Here is a 26,062-nt window from a genome sequence, read left to right on the forward strand (position 1 = left end):
TAATGAGGAAAATTATGCAGCAGGAGACGTGTTTGTCTGAAGTTTAATCTTAAACCAAAAACGTAAGTCTGAGCCATGACATTAGACACATACAAGAACTAATCAGCTGGTATTTCATTCAGCTGCCAGTGACAATGTACTGTAACACCTTGGTGAAGAAAGCAGTGTCAAAGCTAATAAATCCTGTGCAAGACCACCCTTCCAGCCCTGTAATATCTGATTAAATTAAGAACAACATTTCTCCATTCTCAATCTACTGTATGTTAAAAAATCAGATTCTAATGCTATCCTCTTAAAGAAACACACACAACTATTTTGACTTAAAAAAGACAAAGCATTTATTTTTCAAAATTATGGAAATACCTTCACACCCACTGAAATATAGGCCGATCTCTACCATGTGCAAACTATAGCATTAAACAGATTCCATCAAATCAAAATATCATAACAAGAACAATGGTGAGTAGCAATTACCAAAAATAATAACAGAAGGCTATACCAAATTGGTAATTTATTCTTTAGTCTCACAATAGGAATAAAAGCCTACTTTTCTGTACTTCTTAGAAATAAATCTCTTTTTTCCACAAAAGGCTTGTAATGTATTGTATGCATAGTTCAGCTCATCCAAAGTCATACAGTATGTCCTGTATTTTTTATTCCAATGACAAGGCTATCTATGCTCCTAGCGTTCACGCAGGGACGTTGTGCCTGATTGAAGAAACCAAGCTGCAGTTTCACAGAAGATGGCACACCCGCAGCCAGCAGAACTGCAGTATCATAATGGAGAAACAACAATACCCACACACCAGCCAAGTCTAATCGCATTCAGAGCGCAGCAAGCAAATCTTAAGAGCAGGAGGCAGAAGTGAAAGGGGAGTATTTGGATTGTATTTTAAATCTAACTCTAAAAGAAGGATGAAATGACTGCAAAAATGCAGGTTTGCAATAGCATGTAATGTAATAATTCAAAGTCAGTGTGCTGGGGGGATGTTTCATTCACCGAGAAATTGAGCCAATTTCAAAAGAATGAAAAAAACAACAAGCAAAAGATAGTTTCTGTTATAATATTTGGGAAACTGCTGCGTGGTCAAGCGTTCAATATTAACTGCACTGCGCCTTTGCAGGTCGGTAGAGCAATGCTGGTTATTTCTTGGTTTCGACTGCAGGCTTGGCCTTGCTCTCCAGGGAGACTGGGATGGTAATTTCCGCAGCCTGGATTGCCGGTTTGGGAAGAGGAGCCTCTACGGTCAGCACTCCTTCTGGAGAGAGGGAGGAGACCACCTTGTTGACGTCCACGCCAGGAGGGAGCCTGGGGAGGGGAACGAGAAAGCGTTGCCGATTTCAGCAAGCGAAGGGAACACATGCCTGAGGGCCCGGACAGGTGATGTTGTCATAAACTGAATTCATGAACTGGACTTTGCTAGGAGGGCATCAGCTAGTCCTACTACAAGTGTTCCACACAACAAAGACAGGCTACCAGTTTTATACAATATATATTACACATGCTTCATACTGTTTTTCTAATACTCACGTGTATTTTCTGGTGAAGCATCTTGAAATGTAGCCATGCTCATCCTGTCTCTCTTCATGTTTACCTACAGGTACAAATGCATAGGTCAGGCATGGAATGTTTTCAGTTCTGAGGTTACACCAGCTTCCTTTAGCAACTGGCAATTCTCCCTTGACAGCATTTTAATAGATCCCTGTGTGTCTTCCTGCTTTAATATAGAACATTCCTATTGAAACTGAGATCCTGATAACACAGTTGTTTGCTTTGGCAACTGACTATTACTGCAAACAAGCACTGCTTGTATCACAGTGAAGCATATTCCATAGATTGCATACATTTTATATGTGCTCATGGTTACAGTTGATTTCAATGCATTTGAGAGACATCACGTGAAAACAGGTATATAAATGTTGCACTTTAGGAAATCATTACAAATGGTCTTTTTACTTCATACAAAGTTGCAATGGAAATTATCAAGTGATAAAAACAAATTTAGACAGTAATCTAAAAGTAAAAACTGACTTATTACAGTAACATAACATAACTTTATTAGCCCTATACAATTTCTTGCATTAGGAATTCATCTTTTCACATACCCCAGCTTGCTCTCCATGAGACAAACAGATAGGGAGAGAGCTTGGGGTCAGAGTGCAGGGTCAGTCATTGTACAGCACCCCTGGAGCAGTTGGGGTTAACAGCCTTGCTCAGGGGCCCAACAGAGTAGGATTCCTTTGCCAGCTGCAGGATTTGAACCGGCAACCTTCCAGCCACAGGCGCAGAGCCTTAGCCACAGAGCCACCGCTCCGCCCTATATACTTTTATAAAAGCAATCCAATGCTGCAAATAGTGACACACGAAGTGAAGCTTCTTAAAAACTTTGCAAGTCTGATTAGGAAATGAAACAGCCCTGGCTGGGCTAGCAGCTGACTCTGAAAGCAACAAGCAAGTGTGAGTCATCAGTGACTCAGCTGCAATCCCCATGGCACCGATGAAGGAGGGACGCAGTTATTGGCAAATTTGCTGGCTTTTCAGATGAAACTATTTTTTTAACACTGCCATTAAATCAGATGTAGACGGGAACAGATGCAGATCAGCTTGCTTTCGAACACAGCTATGACAGTGGTAAAACTCAATTCATCAAGCATTCAAGTTCGGCCAGTCTCGGGGGCAGTGTGTGCTAGCTGTGTCACTTCAACAGAGAACCAGTGCTGTCACCCCAGCTGCCCCCTGCTCTGAGGAGAATCCAGGGAACACGTTGACTTCTGTTCATTTTCCACAACAAAGGCCAGTTCAGAAACATTTGTTTTTTTAAAACTAGAAAGACTTTCTCACTGAGATAAACTAGACAGCATGAGATATACCATATTCCCAACATTCAATGCTGTCATAACTTTTAAAAGAATGTGTTTTATGAAGCTGTCGACTTTCTTATTTTTACTAATTTGCTCCAAACAAACAGGCAACACATAAACAAGCAGAAACAAACAATGACTACATATTAATCTTTATAAGACAGATGACATGATCAAGGCTACACTCACGGTGAAAGGAAGGAATAAAATACGTTTGGAAGTTTTTTTTTTAACCCTTTAAAATTAAAAAGGTCATTTTGTTCTGTTTGCAAAGATTTAAAACCCATGAAAGCTGGTGCACCATACAGACCCTCACCTCACGCCCGCTCTGGCCCGTACCGTGGCCACGCCCCTCGCAGCGCTAGCGCCCCCAGAAGGAGGGGGGAAGACAGAGCTGCCTGCGGGACTCACCTGTGATTTCCACCACGCCGTCCTTGGTTTTTACCACCAGTTCCTCGGGGGAGAAGTGGTTGACATCCAGGCTGACTTTCCACTGGTCCTGGGTCTGCTTGATCTCGGACATGCCGCTGCTCAGCTGGCGGGAGAGCGCGCGGGCGTAGGGCGACATCGCCGGCCCCGGGGGCAGCGGGCTCACAGCGCTGGGGGCCCCTGCTTCGGCAGCCGGGCCCACAACTGAGGGCCGGATGTAGCCAGGCCAGTGAGTGCTCGGCCAGTGGTACCAGTCCTCGGTGAGGGCTGGCATGCCGAAGGACTGGTCGAAGATCCGGTTGCCGTGGAACCAGTCTCGGAAGGGATCCCAGCTTGGGCCGCGAAGGAAAGTGAAGGGAATGTGGCGCTCGGACATGTCGGCGAGGAACGTTTTAGGAACGGGGACAGACCACCCTCAGAAGGTTTTGCAGTTCTCTGCTCTCCTCTGCGCTGTTTGGAAGAGCGAGTGCTCTCAGTAATAGTTGGCCGTGGGCTTTATAAACTTCTCCTTCACTGCCCGCCTCTCACCCCCCCATCATATTTATAGAAGAGCCTAGAAAGTCTATTCATGGAAGACAGACCACTGGAAAGGAATTTAGTGTTCCAAGACCGCCCCCCCGCCGCTGGATAACACACTGTGTTTAACCCCCGGCTCCAGCCAATTGTAATCCCCTGCCTGGTATTACAGCCTGAAAGAGGAATCTGGTGTGAACCTTGCCAACACTCCTCTGTTGTAGCACGGCAGAAGCGCTGATAAGGAACAGCACTCCAGTAACTGCTGGAGCAGAGCTGTTCCGAGCTGCTTTGAAATGTATCATGAGGAGGGACTGCCATCACCGAAACCCGAACTGGTCACAGAGACGGGATTTTGAATGTGCTACAGCCTGAGAACTTCAGAAGCTACCCTGGTTCTTCAGAACCAAGCACAAAAATTGAGGCTCTTTGTGGCTTCAACCCAAATCACTTCAAAGTCATCTAGCAGTTTGTCTCAACATGCTACAAATGGGGCACCTGAATGCAAGGAGGGGCATCATTAGTGTAGGAAACCACTAAACACCAGTGCTAGGGAGACCCAATTAGTTCCTGACAAATGTCATTCTAATGACGTTTTTACAAACCTTCTGAAGAAAAAAATAAAGAAGCTGAAAAACTGACAGCAATTTTTCCTTTTTAAGCTGGGGTTTTCAGAAAGAAGATGTCTTTTTTTTGGGGGGGGTGGGGGTGGCAGTAGGTCACACAGGTGAAGTTGCTTGTGAAGGCCTTGCGACAAGCACAAGCTCACTAAAATAAATCTAATACCTAATGTCATTTTCCCAGGACAGGCCTGGTTCCAAATGTCTCCATGCTTCGGCTCCCCAGGCTGTGACAAAATGTGTCTGAGGAGTTAACAGACTAGAAGTGACAGCTGAGAGGCTAGCTCAGGCCTCACTGGGTTGAGGATCTTGAAAAGCTGAACGACAGAAGTAATAACTCAGGCTTTCTTGTCCTATTCGCACTGTATATTAATAAGCTAAATATCACTGAGCTATTCATCTGAAACAATATTTTTTCAGGATTCTTTCACCCAGGGGGTCTTGACAGCAGTAGTCAAAAGCATGAAGAAAGATGAGTTTTACATTAATTTTGAGCAGCTGATACTAATAGGTATAAAATATGTCAGGCTGTTTTTCTCTATAATAAGATTTAATATTCATTCGTAGCAAAGGAGAATAACACAGTTGTCATCTCCCCTTACTTTCTTCCCCAATATGTTTTGAGATGTCTGATGGTCATAATCAAACACTTCGGATCTGTATTACTGAATATCTAAACAGCAACATTCAGCAATGAATTAAAACATCTTCATTTTAAATATCGAAACTCATGTGAACTAAATATAGTCTCATTATTCTGACAAACCCCTAAAACAGTTATTCTACTATAGTGTATTGTATAACAATATTATCCTTCAATTTTATTTTACAGACACATACTGTATAAATCAATATACAGTATAACATTTCCTTTTCAGTGGGACATACTGTAGAAGGTTCGAGATCAATTCAAAAATCATCACCAACGTTTTAATTTTAACCTTACGACGATACTGAGTTCGAATTCTGCTGTCCAATGATTTTCTTCTAATCGTTTTTATGTAAAATTACAATGGCTCAATTTCTGATGAAACATTTAAGGGAATTATTCTATAACTAAAGTGACGGCCGGCTCAATAAAAAATGAAATTCAGCACAATCTTCTGCGCACCACAAATCACAACGACAGGGATCTGTATATTCGTACAAACCCCCTTTTATTAATATTAGTTGAGTGATATCATATAGTCATACTTTCAACATTTAGCGAAAATCAAATGTGTTATCATACAATTTATCAGTACCTCCATTTTTGAACATTATTTCTCTCATTAATTGAACTGAGGGGCATAACTGAGGAAGCAACGAGAATATTCTCGAGATTAGGCTAAAATTAACGGAGGTGTCATCATGTTTTATTCTTGTAAGATACATTTACACTCGAGGTTCAGCCAGAAACCTCCAGCCTCGAATTCAACCGGAGTTACCAGAATATTCCATCACTCGTGTCTGAAACCAAAGGGATTTCATCACCCAAGCGAGGAAAAGGGGAGGAAGAACAGGCTCGCGAGTGCCCTCTATGGGATGAATTCGTTTTCAGAGGAACTCACATAATTTATTTGTGTGTGTGCAGTATGAGCAGTATGTGCCAAGTGTAAAACCGTAGTCTTAACACAGACTATCGTTAATCTGCCAGAGGACTGAGAACTGCTAATTAGCACGCATAATAATAAATAGCCCTTTAATTTGTTGTTAGTGTTGTTGCTTTGAACAGACAAACACGGGGGAATATACTGTACCGGTGTGCGCTGATTGCATATGAAAATTGTCGTTTAGTTTTTGCTCAAGACTCATATAACAACCCTCAATGCCATTCCATTTTTCTGAAGGAGATGTGCTGCTGTGTAGCATTATCTGTCCTACAATACCTGCCCCCAGACCTCAAAGTGTAATACATTTAATTTCGTTCTTTCCCATTAACCGATTGACGTTATATAATGTTAAAAAAACAAACAATTGTGTTCTTCAACGAGGAAACTCGTTATTAAATATTAAAATATTGTTCTTTTCGCGGAATGAAGCTCGGCTTGAACACAGGGTTGACGCAGTAACGAGTTAAAGGGACTTCACTGCATGTCGATGCAATGCTGTAGTGATTGTAGGGTGGAAAAGTGCGCATGCCGGCGAGGGTGACGGGCCAGCGGGCGGACCCTCGTACAACTGTCGAGCAAATACTGTAGTTTATTTTGGAAGCACTGACCAAGTAGGAGGGGGAAGATAATTCAGCGTGCGAGGAGCTGCGATTACAGTCCAGTGTTGATCAGAATGACTAACCCTTAGTAATTACCTGTATTCTTTTCAAAAAGGTAAATCCAGTATTTCCATGTATTTTCTTGCCTGTGTATAAATTCAGTTGACTATCTTATTATTCACACCTGAAGAAAGCTCCACGGCCGAAACCTTGTGTTTTTTCTTCTCTTTTCAGCAGGGAATAAACCTATTACTTGTTCCTTTGCAGCCTACGCATGCTGATGCAGCTGCCCACCTGAACTATCTTATTGTAACGCAACTGGGGCTCAGGCGGGCGCCCTTGCCGCATCTGGTCGGCCCCTGCACCCTCCGGGGCTCGAACCCGGGACTTCCGCGTCTCTCTGCAGCGACCTAGCCCCGTGAGCCAAAGAGAGATCTCTCTACAGCCCAGTAGCTGTGGTCCTGCTATCACAGGGAAGGGCGGTGACGTCACCCGCTCTGGTACGCCGGCTCTTACACAGCGCCCTGTCGGCCGTAAGCGTTACACTCTCCCCCGCTTAAATCGCCGTCCCCGGCGAAGGGCTATCCCGCCCCGCTTCTGACACCAATGTAACGCAACTGGGGCTCAGGCGGGCGCCCTTGCCGCATCTGGTCGGCCCCTGCACCCTCCGGGGCTCGAACCCGGGACTTCCGCGTCTCTCTGCAGCGACCTAGCCCCGTGAGCCATCTCTCTTTGGCTCACGGGGCTAGGTCGCTGCAGAGAGACGCGGAAGTCCCGGGTTCGAGCCCCGGAGGGTGCAGGGGCCGACCAGATGCGGCAAGGGCGCCCGCCCGAGCCCCCGTTGCGTTACATTATTATTTGACTGCTTAATTGTAATACTTCTAACCTGGTTCAGAGGGATGTTATACTCTAGGTGACTGTAATTTTAATGAAGTGAATGGTTTCTGTAAAAGAAACCTTGAGAAAAATCCTGTATATGTCCTATTTTACTGATTTCAGTTAAATTGTTTAATAACTACTCGCACTAGATTAAAAGGGCCCTCCAAGGACGGAGTATGAAATCGCTGAGATGCAGGGTCATAAACTAAAATTTTCTCTGCCAGGACCTCCATCACACATTACTGGTGAGTTTAATTAACACAGGCGATTGTGGAAGTTGGCGGCACTGTGGTGCAGTGGTGTGCCCTGCTGCTTCGTGCCACGGGCTTCTACTTTCTGCTCCAGTTTCCTCCCACAGTCCAAAGACATGCTGGTGGGTTAATTGGCTGGTGGGAAAACTAGCCCTGGTGTGAGCGTGTGTGTCAGTGTCTGCCCTGAGATGGACTGGTGTCCTGTCCAGGGTGTATCCTGCCATTCTTGCTAGGATAGGCTTCAGCTCTCTCGTGACCCTGTATTGGATAAATCAGTTAGACACTGGATGGATGGAAGGAATAGTGAAAGTCACTCTTACCTTCCCACAGGCTGTGTGGCTTCTCGGGCTTTTTTGTCGAAGAAAAATCTACCCGATTAGCATTCCAAAACTACAAGTGGAAACCCACAAAGAGAAAATGCAGGTAAAAAAAGGCCCAGGAATAGTTTTTCTTTTTAAAACTGTTGTGAGAATTTTAGCACAGTTTTACTTTGAGGTAAAACGATGGAGATGTTCTCACTGGTATACAAAGCCCTGAAAACAAACAAACACACAACAAAACCACAGCCAAGTTCCCATTGTTATGTTGTTTATTGTACCGTGTATTAACTAGTACACTACAGCTACTGACTTTTATACAATCCAAAGGTGAACGTAGTTGTTCTTTTTTTTTCCACATAATTTGCTTGTTGTTTTTTAACTCGGGTTACATTTTAAATGTAACATTCAGAGGGGGACAGAGACTGAAACAGACGAGGAAGACTGAAGGTTCCCTGATACACCACCAGCATTCAAATCAGTACAAAACTGAAAACACATTGGAAACGCATTGTCTGTACACGGACAGCTCTCCCTCATTGCTTTGTACAAAATGACAATGAAAAGGAGATACTGAAAAGGGCTAATGTCCTGAAGCCATGGACATTTTGGGATATGCAAAACCATTGCCGCATTAACAGCTAGTATTCCTGGATATAAACCAGGGACACATATTTGAAAATTCTACTGCATTTCTTCTCAGGTTTAACTGGCTGCTTTATTTACACTCTGAAATGGAGGCCTGAAACTACGGTGCGATATACCTTACACTGGACTGAGGGACTTGACAAGCAAAGGTTTGGGAGATAAGACAAATATCCCCCTTAACTCATGCGACTGATGGAACACTCTGCCACTATGGGTTAGTAATCCTTCCTCCACGGTTTGGTTTTGCCTTCCACTATTTTCTGCCATCCCCATATCTCAGGGGTTCCAGGTCCTTGAGGCCCATGCACCTGCTGGCTTTCAGTCCAGCTGAGCTTAATTATGTAACTGAACTATCAAGTTGCTTAATTGGAATACATGCACTTTTTGTTTTTGCTCAGACGTTTGGGATTCTGTGTTACTTATAGTGCTACTGTCCTAACACGTTTAAGAGCTGAAAACAATCAAACAGTTCAAATTAGTGCTGGGTTCAATCCCGGGCCCGGGGAGCTATCTGTGTGGAGTTTGTATGTTCTCTTGTTCACATGCATTTTCACTGGGAGCTCTGGTTTCCTCCCAAAGTCCAAAGGCATGCTGGTAGGTTGACTTCTGGGAAACCTGGCCCGGGTGTGAGTGTGTGCATGTTTGTGTCTGCCTGCTCTGTGATAGACTGGCATCCTGTCCAGGGTGTATCCTGCCTTGTGCCCTGCTGGGATAGGCTCTGTCTCCCTTGCGACCCTCAATTGGATGAAGTGCTTAGCAAATGGAAAAAAATGGAATTAAATCAATTGAGGGTTTAACTGTGTACAGTAAGGAAGAGATTGGTTTGAGTTTACGGGCTCCCAGGACAGGAATAAGAACCCCTGCCATCACTGCTGCTACAGCAGGTCCCTATCTCTCTCTTGCTCCACATGGGGGGGGTTGGTTAATACCTGATGCTCATTGGCCAAGCTGTCGTGCGTCATTCCGGTGGATTAATGCCAAAGAACACAGGAATCCCTTTGCTTAACTAAGCAAAGGCACTTAGTTGTGGGTGTTGTCTGTCTCTAGAAATACTAAAAAAAAAACTATTTTAATTGTATGAAACCAAAGCTAAGAAGCTGTGTTTTTAAGGTACCCAGTAAAGGGCTTAATTTAGGACCTTTATTTTACACATTTTATTAAGGAATACTGAATTTATGAATTTTCCATGGGCTATTTTCAAAACATGGAAGTCGCATGATGTTCTGCTTATCTTCAAACTCAGTGATTGCTAGACAAATAAATACATAAATAAATAAATATATTCCAAATGGTACACTTTGGTAAAATGATAGTTACACACCAAGGAGTGTGGTCCATCTTCATTTTCCATAACAACTATTCACAAGAAGTATTTGGAGGAAACATACAGTACACAATATCCAGCAGGATCCACAGTACTCCAAGTGAGACAGACCATGTCATTGGGGTCATTCCTGGCAAACAATATCAAACGTCATTCAATAAATAATATGATAAAAATAATAATAATAATAATAATAATAATAAAATAAATAGCTGTGCACTTTTAAAAAGAGGATCTGAAGTTAGAAAAGCGCTGCAAACATCAATAAAAAGTTAGATCTCCCACAGAATGAATGCTAGACGCTTGACTTCCTAGTCGCAAACTTCTGGGTTGCAACATGCTAAGTATTCACAAAAGATAAACCTCTTAAATAATATGGTATATACAGTGCATAGTTTACAGTCGGAATACAGCATTCGAACTGTAAAAACCTCCAAACATACATCATACATGTATAAATAAATACATCATACACGGAAAATAAACCCACTCATTATCATCAACATAGTCATCGTCGTTGTCATCATCATCATCATCACTTTACTCCATTTTGCATCATCAGTATCAAGTAAGCAGATTTGCTTTTTTTGTTTCTTGTTTCTGTTTGTTCTGTTTGGAAACATAAAAACTGGTCATTAAAAAAATGAAGTCAATGACAGTCTGTGACCTGTTTTTTTTTGTGTTGCGGATGTCATTTGTTGCTTCTCTTTTTAGTCCTCAAAACACTCCCACTTGGAAGTAAACCAATTTGTTTTTGGTTCCTCTTGCTACATGGAAGAATTTCTGTGGAAGAGGGCAGTGCCTCCTTTCTAACTAGTTGAGACTATGAGGAGAGAGAGCACCGTGCTGGGCCTGCGTCCTGGAAAATTTGAACAGCACATAAATTAAACAAAAGAAAAAAAAAGTCAAAGTCATTGCAACAGGAGGATGAAAGCTCAGTGGAGCCAGAACTTGAAAAAAACCAAATGAACCCTGGTGTTTCAACACCCATCCACCCTGATTGCGATCAAGCTCTTCATCTGATACAGGCCTGAAAGAGACATTGCTCATATTTGCTCTCAAGAATGAGGACAGCAGCATGTTGCTCCAGTTTTGTTATAAAGGCAACAACCCTGTGTTTTGTTCCTTAGGCTCCTTAAAGAGTTGCTCGATCTGAATACGAGAGAACTCCCCAGTCTACTTCCTTCCAACAGGTTAGCTTGACAGTTGAATGCCACAGCCTGTAAGTCTACTGCACTGCCCCCTTTTTTTCTCTTTGTTGATTCTGGCTCTTAAGAAAAAGGATGACGAGGGAATAGGAGAGGAAGAACACATTGACACAATTTTTTTTAACCGGAGAATTCCGTAGGGAAAAAATAAATAAAAAAAAAACAAGTCTTGTAGGTACTTTGCAAAGCTGCTGGGCGGTGTTTGAACGAGATAGGGTGGGGTGAGGATTTTAATTCCATCGAGTCTTCGGCTGCCATGTCTCCTGGTTCGAGCCGAGTTGACCCCTTCAGGAGTTCCAGCACACGCTTCTTTGACATTGTTCTGAGAATTTAACCCCTCGCAGCTCTCCATCCTTGGCAGAGTCACTTTTTTGTGACTGCAGCTGCACGACGATGTAACTGTTTACCTACTCTCCGGCCACATGTACAGAGAGAAGTTCAGACAGGCGCACAAGCTTGCTGTCTTTTTTCAACAGTCCTTGTTCATTTACATTGGAGTTTTTTTGTCTAGTGACCCAGTAATTGTGTTTTTAATTTTCTTTGCAACCAATAATTATTTTTTTCCCACAAAGTCACAAAATACAGGGCAATACGTGTTCATTCTATGTGCTACAAGTTGATTTTTAGATACATTAACGTATAAAAAATAGGTGTGGAAATATTTTAAATATAGTATAACACTAAGGTTGGCTTTTTTTGTGTGATGGCTGGTTAGTGTTACCTCATACACTCTGCAAACTGAGGGACCTTTACAATCTTTAGGTTGAAAGTCATAAGCACTTCCAGGTAAAAACAATCAGAAAATTAATTTTACAGCTTTGTGAATAACTAACATTCTGAGTTAAGTATAAACGTAACTCTCCATTGCTTCAAACCCTTGACAGACCTACAACTTATGCACATGCATGGGAATGTACATGCATGTGCACAAGGCTAAAATAACCAGGTACACAGTGTTAAATGCTCAGCTTGTGTAGTTGTATGCCAGTTGCCATAGTACAGAAGGCAAACATACTAATGTTGGATTCATAGCATTAATTTTCTTATGTTTCCCAGTGTTCCCATTATGTTATCCTCTTTTACACAGTCTGTTTAAATATGTTGATGACTTCCAAACTTGTCTACAATAAAAAACAAAAACAGACAAAATGTCCCAACATGCATTTCTGAAAAACAAAATAGCAGGTTGCAATAATCACTTCTAAGATTAATTAATCTTACCTACCATAACTCCAAATGCTTGAAATCTTATGAACACTCTGGGGTTAAAAATATAACAGACTTCTTACTTCTGTGTGGTTCGCTAACAGGGGAAAGGGACCCTAACTGTTAGGGTTGAAAACAGACTCTGTGATTTTATAAAAAAAATGATTTTTTTCTGTGATTGAGTGGACCTGAATAGCATCTGCCTGTGGATAATATAACACAGTCCAGCACATCACACTTCCTAGCAGAGTTCTGGGATAGCTGACTACCTGCTGTTGGAAAACCACTGGTGTTATTCACTTCTGTAGACGCCCAGAACACGCTGAGCAAGCTCTTCTATCCACTCATTGTTAGCCAGTTTAAATCAAATTATTCAGCTAAAATAAAGTTATTACATTTTATTTTAAACCATAATAAAGAATAAATGTATCCAATGTAATGCAGTGTCGGACTGAAATGCTTTTTGGGAGGCCCAGTTCACAGGACATACTGTACTGTACAATCACCAGTGTGCGGACCCAGAATAAAGCAAACCCCGTACCTCCGGGTTTGTTCAGGGGACCCCGTCGGGAGCACCTGCCCCGCGTGAAAGTGAGAGAGAGCGGCCGGTGGGGGGGGGGATCCTCGGAGAACCCAGGGACCGACCCGTGGGCTGGACTGCTGCTGGGGCTGCCCGAGCCTCCTGCCTAGGGATGGCCTCCCTAGAACCCGTGGCTCTCCGAGCTGCTCCGGCTGGAGCAGCTGTGGTTCCGGCTCGGGCTCCTCGACCTGCTCCTGCTGCGGCTGGGAGTCCGGCTGCGACTGTAGCTGCTGTAGCTGCTGTAGCTGCGGCTCCGGCTCCGAGTGGAGGTGGAGTAACTGCTCAGGGAGCTGGGCGAGGAGGGGCTGGGCCTGTAGTAAGGGATGGGCCTTTTGCGAGCGCTGGAGAGCAGAATGAAAAACCGAGTCACCAGGTTTACTCTGTGCAGTAAGTGCATGAGGTTAGAAGGCTGCTTTGAACACTGGAAGAATCTCTTTTAGCATATTACAAACGAGAACTTCGCTTAAAATCCCGTTGCCTGTTTGTCAAAATAATGGGTTTCTAACTGAACTGGTTCAAAACTTCAGAAAACCTTTTTGAGGAAAAATCAAAAAGGAAGCACCTTTATGATGGTTTAGGGATTGTTTTGCCATCCCTAAATTCCTCCTGGATGTAGCTAAAAAGGGAGTATTCCTTTCTCTCTTTAAGCAAACCCATGCAATTCATCTGGCTGAAGTCATTTTAACTTGTCATTGGTCTACCTATGTGGTCTTCCAGTACTCTGAGCAGTACAAGACATTTGAATGTTTTGATTAGAAGTGTTAAATCAGATTAGTAGGCTCTTGCAGCTGTGAAGACAGAAGACAGGGATTTAACGTGTTAGTAAATTTCCTATCCATTCTGTGGATTAAAGAGGTTAAAATAGTCCAATCATCCAGCTACATCAGGTGGGGGCTCATGTCATGCTCCCCAGCCATTGTATTACCTTCATCTGCCCCCAGTGAGGTGCTGGTGAGGACAGCAGAGTGACTGGTCACCGCAGAATCTACCAGAAAATCAGCAACAATCCCAGCTTGATTCAAACGCCATCAAGATTCAATGTATCATTTTATACAGGGCAAAATAAAGATTCATTCCACAATTTAACTACTGAGGCTTGCTCTCAGATGCAGAGTTCTTTTTCAAAGAGGAATGACAATAGAAAGAGACAGGTACACACAGATTTAATTCACTAATTAAAAGCTAGACTTACAATCAGACTTAAAAGTGAGACTATTAATCCAAGCTTTAAGGCAGGATTTGGAAGTGCTAACTTGAAATTCTGATGTGGGCTGGGAGACCATTCCAGAGTCTTGGTGCAACAGAAAGGAAAGCAGGGTCTCCCAGTGTTTAGAGCCTCATATTGGGAACTGGAGGAAGGGCCCATAGTGCCAAAACCATGTGTACATTTGGTGTCTCGGGATGAACAGTTCACTGATGTAGTCAGGGGCCAAACCATTCAAGCAGTTAAGATGCTGTGTTTTGGAGTTCAGGTTACCTGAAAAAGGTAATTTATGCTAGTGGATTTTAATTTTGGCTGAATTTAATAGTGGTATACTGTATATCCTACAGACATACAGTAGATATTAAAAAAGACAGCTGCTTCCCTAACGGGTTCATAAAATCTCAATAGCGCTTGGATCAGAAAAATAAATGATAGCATTAGAAAGCACCTACAGCTTGGTACCAAGTGGAAGAATGTTTTTTTGCACCTTTAAAAGAAAGAAAGGAAAAAAAGGGACATTGTTTTGTAAAGGCCTGCAATGTTTGGTATGAATTAACTGCCTTATTGACAGTTTCAGCAGGATATTGGATGTGTCCCCGATACGAGTCAAAATTTACCACAGGAACCCTGCCTGCAGCTCAGGAGCTGTCCTTCGTTATCTTCAAGACACCTTGACACGAAGTGGAAAAAATTCATCAGGTGAGAAGTACAAAAAATAACTGGCATTTACAACATTCAAAATACATTAAAAAAAAAAACATCTCCACATCGGTTTTGAAAGATAGGTGCAAGTTTATTTGCATGGAGTCACAGTTACTTATTCTAACCTGCTCAGTTGAGAGATATTTGTGCAAATGCCCCTGTATCTGGTGTTCTGTGCAGTCAAGGAAATACCGTATATACTGTACACTGAAACGTTCTGAGCACTCCTGAGAAACATTCTCCATTAGATGTCACTGCTACTCTGCATTATAGGAACAGTATAGGAAAGTGCAGATAGAAGTGATTTAATATTTCTGAAAATGCTAAATATCCCCATGCCCCACAATCATGTTGTGATTGTGCAACCCAATAAAGACTTAGTAGCTACAGTGCTCAGCAGCCGTGAAATTAATCAGCCTGTTTTTTTAAAACAGGGAATTAGAACCTACACCTGTTTTAGAGGCAATTAGAAGCTGCAATTCATCAATGGCAAATAATACCACTGATCAAACTGGGTTGTTTTTTTACCTGCATGTCATGAAAAGGGGGGAGAGCAGATCTGAGTTCTAACAGCAATGTATATATTTTTGTGTTTTGGCCGACCTCAGACAGAAATAGAATACACCTTTTTAGAACACTCAGCGTGGTGAGGTCCAGGTGTGCAGGCGTCCCCCGTCTCTCACCTCGTGATCCTCCGTGGCTCCATAAAACTGGGCGAGTCGCGCCTCCTCTTCCTGATGGGGGAGTAGCTTCTGGACCGCCGGCGAGCTCGACTCTCGGTGTCCGTGTGATGACTTCGGCCCTCGCTATCTTTCTCTCTGCGGCGAACAAACAGATGGAAATAACGTAGGCCCCTAGCCTTCAGCACCACCCCATAACCTGCTCCTGGGCTTCTGTCACGTGACATTTTGTGTCCTAAATGCAGGAAAATGAGAGGCCTTCAAAGAAGAGACCTAGTCTGAAATGATCTACAATAATTTATTACCTGATTGGACAAGAAATATAAAGTAATAACGTATGTGAAATCTGTCAGTTGTATAATTCAATTAAACATAGTTCCTTCACGAAAACAGACAGCGCCCCTGTTGTTCAAATTCATATATTGCTGACTAGAAAGGGTGTGTGAAATTACGGATCTTGGAATTCACATTCTCTGTGTGGGTGTGTAAATATATTCTCACACCTTGTCTTAAATGCACTTTTATGCTAATACAAGACACTAACAGTGAGACAATGCCTGGGTTATAAAAAATGACCTTGGAAATACTTGTGTTTCAGAGCAGGTAAAGATATGAACCTGAACTGTCTTGATCCTTACAGAAAATAATAGTATTTGGGCCTTTTCCCAGTTTGGGAAGTCATTACCAACAGCATATACAGAAAGGACTGATTACATCATCTGCTTTTTATGTTTGCAGGGCTTCTCTAACATGTGAGAGGTTGGTACCCCTGGAGCAGTAAATGCCCAACCTGTGTTGAGCTATGATTTGAGACACGTGCGTCTCTGCGTGTGCCCTGCGTGTGCCCTGCGTGTGCCCTGCGGAGGACTGGTGTCCTGTCCAGGCCGTACCCTGCCTCGTGCCCGCTGCTTGCTCCCTGGCTGGCCTGGCGTGGCGAGACGATGGCTCCCGGGGGGCTCACCTGGAGGTGTTCTGCCGGGAGTGCGGGGACGGGGTCCGGCTGCGGCCCGGCCGGGTCCGCGAGCGCGAGCGGGAGCCCGAGCGGCTGCTGCCCCAGGAGCTGCTCCGCTGGCGCAGGCTGCGCGACGAGCTTTTCCTCCTGCCGCCCGACGGCCGCCGGTGCTTCTCGGGCTTCGCCGGCGCGGGCGAGGGGTTCCGGCGTCGGGCGCCGGCCCGGTGGCGGCGGCGCCGCGGGGGAGCGGGCGAGCCCTTGGCCCTGTGGGAATCCGAGGAGGGCTCATTCCCAGGCTGCCCTGACCCGTGGCGTGGCCCAGCCTGGACGAACGCAGCTCTCCCAGGCGAGGGCGTGACTGCCACCACCTTGACCTTACCGCTCTCGTTAAAGCACTAAAACATGCACACACATCGGTCTGAACAGCTGCTTTCCTCTGGCCCTGGACTTGCCTGCTGGAGACCCACAGAGGGCCAGCTTAGCTAGTTTTTTTAAACAAGCTGCAGACGGTAACCTGACCAGGGCAGATTTCCTCCGCAACACCACACTGACTGTCAGTTCGGCTGAGGAAAAGATCTATTGTCCTCTTGGCAGAGACACAAAAGCGGGAGAGACCCAGGGACACAGGCCTGCAGGCTAAGGTTCAGGATGGCAGATTACTCCCCTTTATTCCATAAAGGGATTAAAGGGCCAGCCTTTAAATCTCACCTTCTCAGAGCCAGATAAAACCAATTTTAGAGCAAGCATTAAGGTATACTCTCCAGTCAAAAACGTGACCTCCTGTACCAGCAATCACAAACTACAAACCCAGTGCTTGAAGCTAGCCTTTCCCTTTGCCAGGGGCTGATTCCTTCTCCACTGATGGGATCAGCCCATCAAGAGCTGCTATGTAACTCGCAGGCTTGGCAGGTAGGTCAACATTTTTATTTAATCCAGAATACTGTATGTCAAAAAGAAATGAGAAATGGAAATAGAGCAGAGCTTCCATAAGAAGAAAAACTTCTAGTGAGTCTGGGGCTCTGAGCTGGAAGTGGCACAAATGTACATGTCTTGGGGAACGCTGTGGACTGTGGGCTGACTGGGCAGCAGTAGTGGGGCACATAATTGCGTACCACTTACTTTCTTGGCTGTGTGCTTTTGTCCCTCAGCGACTGGCTGTGCTGGGAGTGTCCCGAGTCGCTGCTGCAGCCTGTGTGCTTGGGCGAGTGTGGGGCGGTGCTGGTCACTCTCTGCCGGCTGACACGCTTGCACACGGAGGCTGACCGAGACCTCTGCCTGCCCTGGTACCTCTCATCGCCTGCCCTGGCCTCTCCAGGGGTGGCCAGCAGCCTGCTGGGACTGCGGCTGACAGTCTTGGCCTTGGCCTCTTTTGGTTCTGGTGACGCGGAGGCCTGCACACTTGGGGAAGCTGGCGTTGGTTTAGACTTCTGCAGAGAGACGATAAGAAGAAAAAAAGAAAGACAAGAATGGCCTTAGAAAAGCGTGGCCATGCATGGCTTAGATTCCAATCTTATATCTAAATGAAACAAGATCTAAAATTTGTTATAGGCTTATAGACAGTCCTCTAAGGTGCAGTACATGCAATACTTGTCATGCAAAATTAAAATGAGTCAAAAAAATCATAAACCCGAAAGGAAAAGGCAAAGAGAAAGAAAACAACAAATCAGAATTAAATTAAAACAAGAAAAAGAGGAGAGTAGAAGGCAGTGAAAAAGTAGAGAAAGAAAATGGATATTTAAAATAAAAAATGAAGACAGAGAACTTTTTTTTCAGTTCATAATGATTAAGAAAACAAAAATTAAAAGGAAGACAACTTGACCGAACATCACAGAAATGGAAGGAAAAAAATAAAGATCCACAAATATAATAATAATCAATCAAATCAAAAACAGTTTTTTACTCAATAGTATTTGCTTGTGGCTTTTTTTTTCCTGCAGAGAACTGCGGAGATGTGAACAGCGACCCATTTTTTAAAAACTTTTACGTTTTTTTAACTCCCTTTTGGTTAACATCCACTTACCAATAAAGTGGTTTTCCCTCCTTTAGTAGGTAAGGTATGAAGAAAAGGGAAAAGTGGGGCAACATAAGTTCATCATTAGAGTCACAAAATGCAAGAGAAAAAGACACAAAACCCTTCCCTGGTAGTGATTGCATGAACAATGCATGAAAAAAATAAAATCACAATGTGCAAGGAGCTCTCACACTAGATTCGCTGGCCAAACCACACCTTCTTTTCTGGAGGCAGAAGATCCTTTTCTTGGAGGGGGGAAGGGGGCTATTGAGTGGAGACCAGTGCATCATGGGAGTCTATGAGCCCACAGTGGTTAGCTCTCCTGCTCCTGCAGAGCGCCCTTCTGATTACAAATTACCTTCAGTGGGACTGACAGCCAAAAAAAAATGAATGACACTCATGTGCTCTTAATTTGGTTTCTGCTTTTTTTATTTTTATATTCAAAATGAACACTTTTGATTCTTTTTCAGTTTTTGTTCTGGCCTTGGAACACATTTGTTCACTGTTAGGTGACAAAACCTCCATTTAAAACGCGATTATTAGCTGGGAGTAAACCGAGCCACTGTGATTTTTTAATTGAGGTAGTAGGTTAATGCACCGATATGTTTATCTTCAAAGATGCGATAATTTTCAAATCTGCTTCCCTGACTTTAACTGTGAAACAGCAAACAAAGCTGTTTGCAGGGCAAAACCTAACTAAGACCTGGCCATATTAAACAATTGCTGCAGATATATGAATACATGCAGAGAGGCTTTAAAACCAATACCTTTGTTGTATTTTAATACCTTTCAGTATATAAAAATAAGTAGCAGAATAAAAAAGAAACAGCTTTTTACAACAGCTTTACTGGTTGGGCAACATTGTCCCTAATCACTACAATCTCACTAGCTCTCTGCTTGGGGAACACTGTGTTCACCAGTCTCTAACGGGAGCTCCTGGTTTTCTTCGAATCCAGCTCGCTTTTCATGACACAATGACAGTTGAGTTGGCGTGCGTGCCAGTGAAGAGCACATGAGAGTCAAGCACCTTTCCCAGGAGCTGTGTTTCAGAACCCTGAGCTCTGCAATTGGCTTTAGCTTGTTTTGGATTGCACAGAAAGAAAGGAGCTTCCTGGAACCCTGATCGAATAATGGCGTGAGCAAAACAGCAAAAGAAAACACTTTTCTCTCACCTACAAATGACAGAACCACTCCCATCACCTTCTGACCTTTTAAATATTTTGAACATAATTTACTGAAATAAATGCATCAGGATAGAGTGGGGAGCTGCACTGGCATGCCAGCTGCAAAGCCAAAAGAAAAACACAATGTTTCCACTGGTGCACATCTGAGGAAGGCTCCACAGCCAAAACTCTGTGCTTTTCTTTTGATTTTGCAACGGGGAATTAACCTCTATGTGTTCCTACACATTAGGGCTTAGAAACAACATGGCCTCCTGATTCCCAGCATCATGTGCAGGTGAGCACCCTAGGTGGTGGGCAATCTTCACAAACATGAACAAGATGAATTTGGTAACACACACATGACATGATCTCCCTGCTCTATGTCCCTCTGAAGTGATAGACTCCTTCAGACCCATCAATCTGAATGTGCACTAGGGGGCAGAGTTTTGCATGCAGTATTCCCACTGGCTGAAAGTACTAAGAGGAAAACGGCTGGTACTTTTCTAACATATGTCCCTCCTGGGAGAACTGAACTGACTGAGCGAGTTGCTGAAACTTTCACTTCATTGCCCTCAACAGCAGTGGAGTCAAAACCCATCCTGGAGGCTGATTTCTGCCTATCTGACGAGCCGCCTGAGCGTTGAACAGGGTCTGAAGACAACGATAAGCTCGAAAGGTCATGCAGCTTCATCTTCAAAGGCTCTGGCCAATGCTTTGGCTCATTTTGCAAATCTGACACTTAACATCACAGCCCACGTCTGGGACGCTAAATGGTAACTACTTCCTTTTGCTTTCTGTTATGACCTCCATGTAAAAGAGCTCCCTGTGGCTCACTTTTGGGATTATGTGAAAAACAAAACTATTCGGAGACGGACAAAGCTTGTCCTAATGTTTTATGAAGATCTGTGGCCATTTATTTTAGAACAAAAACACTATATGTGTAAACCTTCCCTGTATTGATTAAAAACTGTATAAGTGCTTGTAGTGCGCTGTATCGGTATTTACCCCTGTAGCACAGGATCTTCTAATAATATCTAATAGCAATCACCATGACCATTATCACCGTAAAATCACAGTAAAGCCAAGCTGACTTATGATGCAATTATATGAGATTGTATCCCGGAAGCTAAATGATCAAATATGAATCCTGACGAGCTGTTAAACTTAAGATGTAGCCTATTTATCTGTCTGATGTCAGGATGTACAGTACCTGTTTTTGTAAGTTCTAGGGAAAAAAATATAGTGCTTCTGCTGATGCACGTTCGCAGGACTGGGGAGGGAGCAAGAATGGGGAGTGAGGAGAGTGAGTATGAGGCATTGAGGTGTGTGCTTATGCACGGTGAATAAAAGGTCAAAGGTGATGAGTACCTTCCCAGATAATATTTCAGTACACAGTGGAAAGCAATATCAAGTCATCTCATGCAACCCATCCTCTGTCAAGAATGTAGGCGTTCATCACTGCTGGGGTGGCGTGTGGGTGTGAGGGGCAGTGGAGTGGAGGGTCAACACAAAGTGTCTCTACTGTGTAAAACTGTTGGATTCAAAAAAATTAAATCGCCCCCCCCCCTCCTCCCAAATTTATGTTGATTTGCTAAAACTAGAGGAAAAGCAAACAACCACTAACGCCAATGACAGTTATCAGAACAGCTGTTACAGAACATGAAAAGAAATATAAGAAAAATGGATATACCATTCACAGAAGAACAGGAAAAATGCTAAACACACAGGTATGCATTCTACCAACTGAAAAGATGAAGAGGATTATTTGAGTTGGGAGAGGAGGAGGGGACTGGACTGGTATGAGTCGGAAAAAAAAGGAACAAAAAAATCAGTAAATGAAAATTGAAAAAAAAAACACTGAATGATTATTTAAAAAAATTAATAAAAACATTGAAGTCAAGCTAGGGTGCTTTCAACAGGCTCATCGGCATAGATATGTACGTGCGTAGGCAGACCAGTACCTACCTTTAATTTCAATCAGTGACAGGTATGCAATATTTCAAAAAATAAAAAGAATAAAAGAAAAAAAATCTCCACACTGGAGAGCAAAATGGGAAGAAGACAATGGCTCTTTAGTAATGTGCTATTGTCCTATGACTAAGAAAGTAAAGAAACCAACCCAACAAATAAAGCAAAGAAAAATAAATGATTTGCTCTCTTTGTGCTCAGACAAGTGCAGCCATGGTGTTAAAAAAAGGAGAAAGGAGAAGGGAAAAAAAGGTCTAGCTTTGAAATAACATTAAAGAAACAATGGACAGAAAGAACCGCAAGAGCATGCAGAACCCAGCTAATGACAGGGGTGGAGAAGAGCATGTCAGCCTGACAGAGAAGCCAAGAGGTGAGTCACATACAACAGGAGGAGGCAGTCAGTGCCACAACGGAGTACAGAACGCCAACCAGCCCATTTAAAAGGGAGCTCAGCCTAGTTTGAAGGATCTGTTTAAAAGGACCAACAGCTAGCAGACTCGATCAAGCTCAGGCCGGTGGGGAGACAGTTTCTACAAGCTGTCAAGCAGCTTCTGAGCTCTCCGCCCCAGTCCGACCACAAATCCAGCTTCTTTTCTTGCATTTGAGAGGTTAATTTTTTTAAATCTACACCAACTCCTTAGGCCCTGTCAGCCAGTGCTTGACTATATAACTTAGGCCTTCATCCTCCTGTAGACCCCCCAGCCTACATCAGGGCCTCAAAACATTCAAACCTTAAGGTATGGCAATCAAGGGAGGTGGGGGGGTTTGCGATTAGCCAAATCATTCATTAGCTAAGCACTTCTCCAGACCCAACATTTATATTTGCTGCTAAATGCTATTTTTTTTTTAGCAGAGGTCAGAATTCTCCAAATGATTTCATATCTCAACCAGCAAAAGTGAAGGCATACTTTAAAAGCAAAAAAAGGCAGGACAGCTTTCAAGACTTGCCTAATAGCTTTACAGAATGTCATGTTAATTTGACTGGCAACCGCAGTATGTGTTTTTACCCGAAATTTGATATGTGATTTTCTCATCACGTCATTCGATAAGTGCTGTAAGGTTTTATTTTTGCTAAAAGATTTACTAGTAGACTAAAAGATCTGATTTTGATTAAAAGATTATTATTTAAGAAAAATATCAAGATTATTTTATAAAATAAGATTCTGATATTTATTGGGGATATATTTATTCAGATATTCACAAGACAGCAGTAACTCTAATCTTGAAACACCTCCACATTGTGTCAGAGCGTCAATCTCACTCTCTAAATCCACAATTACAGACACACTGATGATCAGAAAGGACAAAAATGTTAAAGGGCTATCAGGATCTGACTTTTCCATCCATTCAATTGGAAGACTACATTTTAACTCCAACTGTAATTACTTCAGTGAGCCTGCGAAGGAAGATTAATTAATTAAGGGTAAAAATCTGGAACAAAAAATAGCAGCAGAATGGGATGGAATGGAACAACATTGATCACCCTGCTCCACTACAATTCCACTTGTGATTAATGAAGTGCAAAGCATTGTTTGGCACAGGTTTCATGTGCAATATAAAAAGAATGCATCAATTTAGTTGTCACGTAAGGTTAAATCTTTTTTTTTTACTTTGAAGTGCAAAAATAAAGCACAGTTCTGTCAAGGGTAAGTTGCTCCCACTAACATTTTTCTTTTCTTTTTAGAGTCATCTTGTGTTATTGATGCCAGGTTTCTTTTAACCAGATGCAATTCAAGTGGCTCAAGTCCCTTTTAAATATTTTAGTTACAGATATTGCTGGGTATTTGGTTTTTACACTCTACTCATGTATGCAGTCTAAAGACAAAAATTCTAATGATAACTGTTAAAGAATGACAGGCAAACAAAGAAATAAAGACTGATAAAGATTTAAAGAAAATAGGCCCCAGATAAATGTGTTAATGGCCATTATTAAGTTATGTAGCAGTGGAAAGATTGGATTGCGATGCACCTAATGATCCATATTGAACACACAGCTACAAACATTGTAAAACCAATGTGCTGAAAATTGTGTGTATAGTAATGGCAACATTTGTTTGTCGATATTTTACCAACACCACGAGACAAGTGGACAGAAATATTACTGCCCCCTAGTGGACACATGCAGGTTAGAACCCAGAAGTGCGAAATGGGGTTCACAAGTGTACTTGACGATGGGTTTGGCTTTCATTTATCCAGCTAAGTAGGAAGCTATTACTGTGTAGCACAGATGTACTTTGTCATCTTACAGACATCGGTGTTTGAAGGAAATCTAGTACACATACCCATTAACCTACTTGTTCCAGTTCCAAAATATATGAGTGCTTTTTACATAAACAAGACAGAAAATAAGGGGGTATTTATTGATCATACAACTAAAAACCAATAGTAATCAAATAAATAATGAATGAAAAAGGAAAATAAAAAAACCCAATGACACTCCTTATAAACATGCACCTTGATGAAACTTGAAAAAAAAAAACACTAGCGCATACTGCATTATATATCTTTTAAATGTTTCTTTTTGCAATTTTTGTTACTTGCATCCAAATAATCGATTTTGAATAAACAGTAGGCTGGCCCTTCTAAGTGTTGCAAAACACAAAAAAAGCAACAACACAGAAATCGAATACCTCAGTATTTTCATAGTTTTTATTCCCCCAAAATATATTAAACCAGCTTGAAACAGCTTGGAGAGCCACCTCTCGAGTCGACATACATTACAATACGATACCAGGGAGCTTAGTATTAAATTTCTCCACTTACTGTGAGCTGGGAAGTAGTTCCAGACATGTGACAATGAAGTAAAGAACATCACACGGTCAGCAGTTTGTTTATTAATGCTCAACAATTTAAACAAGAAGAAGCAGAAGACCCCCACGGCCTCTAAATATTCTTAGGGAAATGCTGTTCATGACCATAACAGGAGAGACCACTGTAGATGGTTTGCAGTGTAAGAGGGTACAGAACGGCAGAGAATTCCTATTGTCACCCGACTATAGGAAAACAGGATAATGATTGCAATTGGAATGGCCAACCACGTTAAGAAATATCAGGGATATCAAGTGTGCCAGTGGCAGAACACAGGAAAATGTGACACGCTGCAAACAAAGGGGTAACTCTGTATGAAAGGGGACACGCTGAGCTACAGCACCAGCCCCATTTGATGAGGTGTGCTGCCAATCTCCTCTGCTCTCAGAGCAGCAGTCCTGTGCAGGGGGGTTCCAGTTTGGGACTGCAGGGATGAAAAATCTGGAGCCCTCCCACTGCAACTCACCGTACAATCTTGGCATTGTGGGACAGATCACTGCCAGTCACTGGCTGGTGACCTCTCCCATCCCTGCCCATGATGCTTCCTGACTTTTGGACAGAGCACACACTGTCTTTGGGTTATTCTTGGTCCAACACTGATGGAACTTGACTTGACTCTTTCATGGCATAAGCTGCCAGATACAATGAACTTTCACTTCTCTCCCTAAAAGTTATTTAAAAGAAGGTTCAATCTGCCAAAATGGCACTTCTTTCACCCTATGCTTGATGTGTCAAGGTAATGATAGCATTAGGCACAGATGGATTCTTCGAATTATGTCAAACCCTGCCAAATCATGGACTATTTAAGGATTCTGTGCCATCCTCATCCTCCAACTGCAGTTAAATTTTTACACTGCCAGTTCCAGAATTACATGATGCCGACAATTTTCAGGGAATCTTTCACTGTATTCCATATTGTCCCCCTTTTCCCCATCATGGACTCCATGTGTGAGGTGAGGTTTGACCTGTTCTGTGTACAATGGTCACGCAAAAACAGAGCTGTCCAATCCAGATCTCGGAGATCTGAGGTTTTTACAGATTTCTAATTCCAGCTCAGCTCCTAATGGACTAAATCAGCTAAATCATCATTGGCTTTAATTCAACCAATTAAACCACTTCTATCAGTTCTTCAGGTGCTACTGCTTTAAAAAGACCTAGAAAACACGTAGACACACCTGCCCTCCAACACTGGGCTCAGACAACTTACAGCTTCCTACTTTGCTAGACTGGTCTTTGTTTTGAGATACTGGTCCAAGTGTTTTTTCTACGTGTCTTTTGTAGTTTCTCTTGTATTTTTTTGAAAGTATGTAACTGAAACTATAAACCAGTGTAATTTTGTGTTTTACCCAGTTTGTTCATATAGTTGAGTTTTTAAGATATTGCTCCAGTAGGTATTAGTAAGCATCAGAAACATTTTGGGGTAATCGCAAACGTATTGGGTGTAAACTTTTTACAGCAGTCCGAGATCTATTAATGTGCTCTAAGCCGACAGCACCAAAACTGGAAATCTCTGAGGAGTTTGCATAATCATCACGACTCTGAAGGG

At 42.8% G+C, this 26,062-nt stretch overlaps 2 protein-coding genes and 1 long non-coding RNA gene across 4 annotated transcripts in view; 1 reads left to right on the forward strand and 2 right to left on the reverse strand.

Annotated features, from left to right (window-relative positions):
* Positions 1–313: 313 nt before the first annotated feature.
* Positions 314–3,667, reverse strand: hspb1 (heat shock protein family B (small) member 1). The gene is made up of 3 exons (XM_088616228.1): positions 3,274–3,667; positions 1,532–1,595; positions 314–1,309 (listed from the first exon to the last, which is right to left on the reverse strand). Exons 1-3 carry the CDS (start codon positions 3,665–3,667, stop codon positions 1,144–1,146), a joined length of 624 nt encoding a protein of 207 aa, XP_088472354.1. The 3' UTR covers positions 314–1,143.
* Positions 1,245–6,896, forward strand: LOC148643604 (uncharacterized). The gene is made up of 2 exons (XR_015929077.1): positions 1,245–1,381; positions 3,137–6,896. It is a non-coding gene; the product is annotated as an uncharacterized LOC148643604 (long non-coding RNA).
* Positions 6,897–8,316: 1,420 nt separating this feature from the next.
* The window catches only part of srrm3 (serine/arginine repetitive matrix 3), a 99,513-nt gene continuing 81,767 nt past the window's right edge, over positions 8,317–26,062 (reverse strand). The window contains exons 11-15 of one of the 2 annotated variants that reach the window (XM_088616225.1): positions 17,686–17,993; positions 16,576–16,830; positions 15,618–15,752; positions 14,850–14,902; positions 13,181–13,369 (exon numbers count right to left, since the gene is read on the reverse strand). In XM_088616225.1, the coding sequence (XP_088472351.1) occupies positions 13,311–13,369; positions 14,850–14,902; positions 15,618–15,752; positions 16,576–16,830; positions 17,686–17,993 (810 nt within the window). In that variant the 3' untranslated portion in view covers positions 13,181–13,310. Of the gene's footprint in view, positions 13,370–14,849; positions 14,903–15,617; positions 15,753–16,575; positions 16,831–17,685; positions 17,994–26,062 lie in introns of both variants that reach the window. The other variant, XM_088616224.1, reaches the window with a different exon arrangement.

Source organism: Lepisosteus platostomus, chromosome 22 (assembly GCF_059453375.1).
Source record: "Lepisosteus platostomus isolate fLepPlt1 chromosome 22, fLepPlt1.hap1, whole genome shotgun sequence".
NCBI classification, from domain to species: Eukaryota; Metazoa; Chordata; class Actinopteri; order Semionotiformes; family Lepisosteidae; genus Lepisosteus; species Lepisosteus platostomus.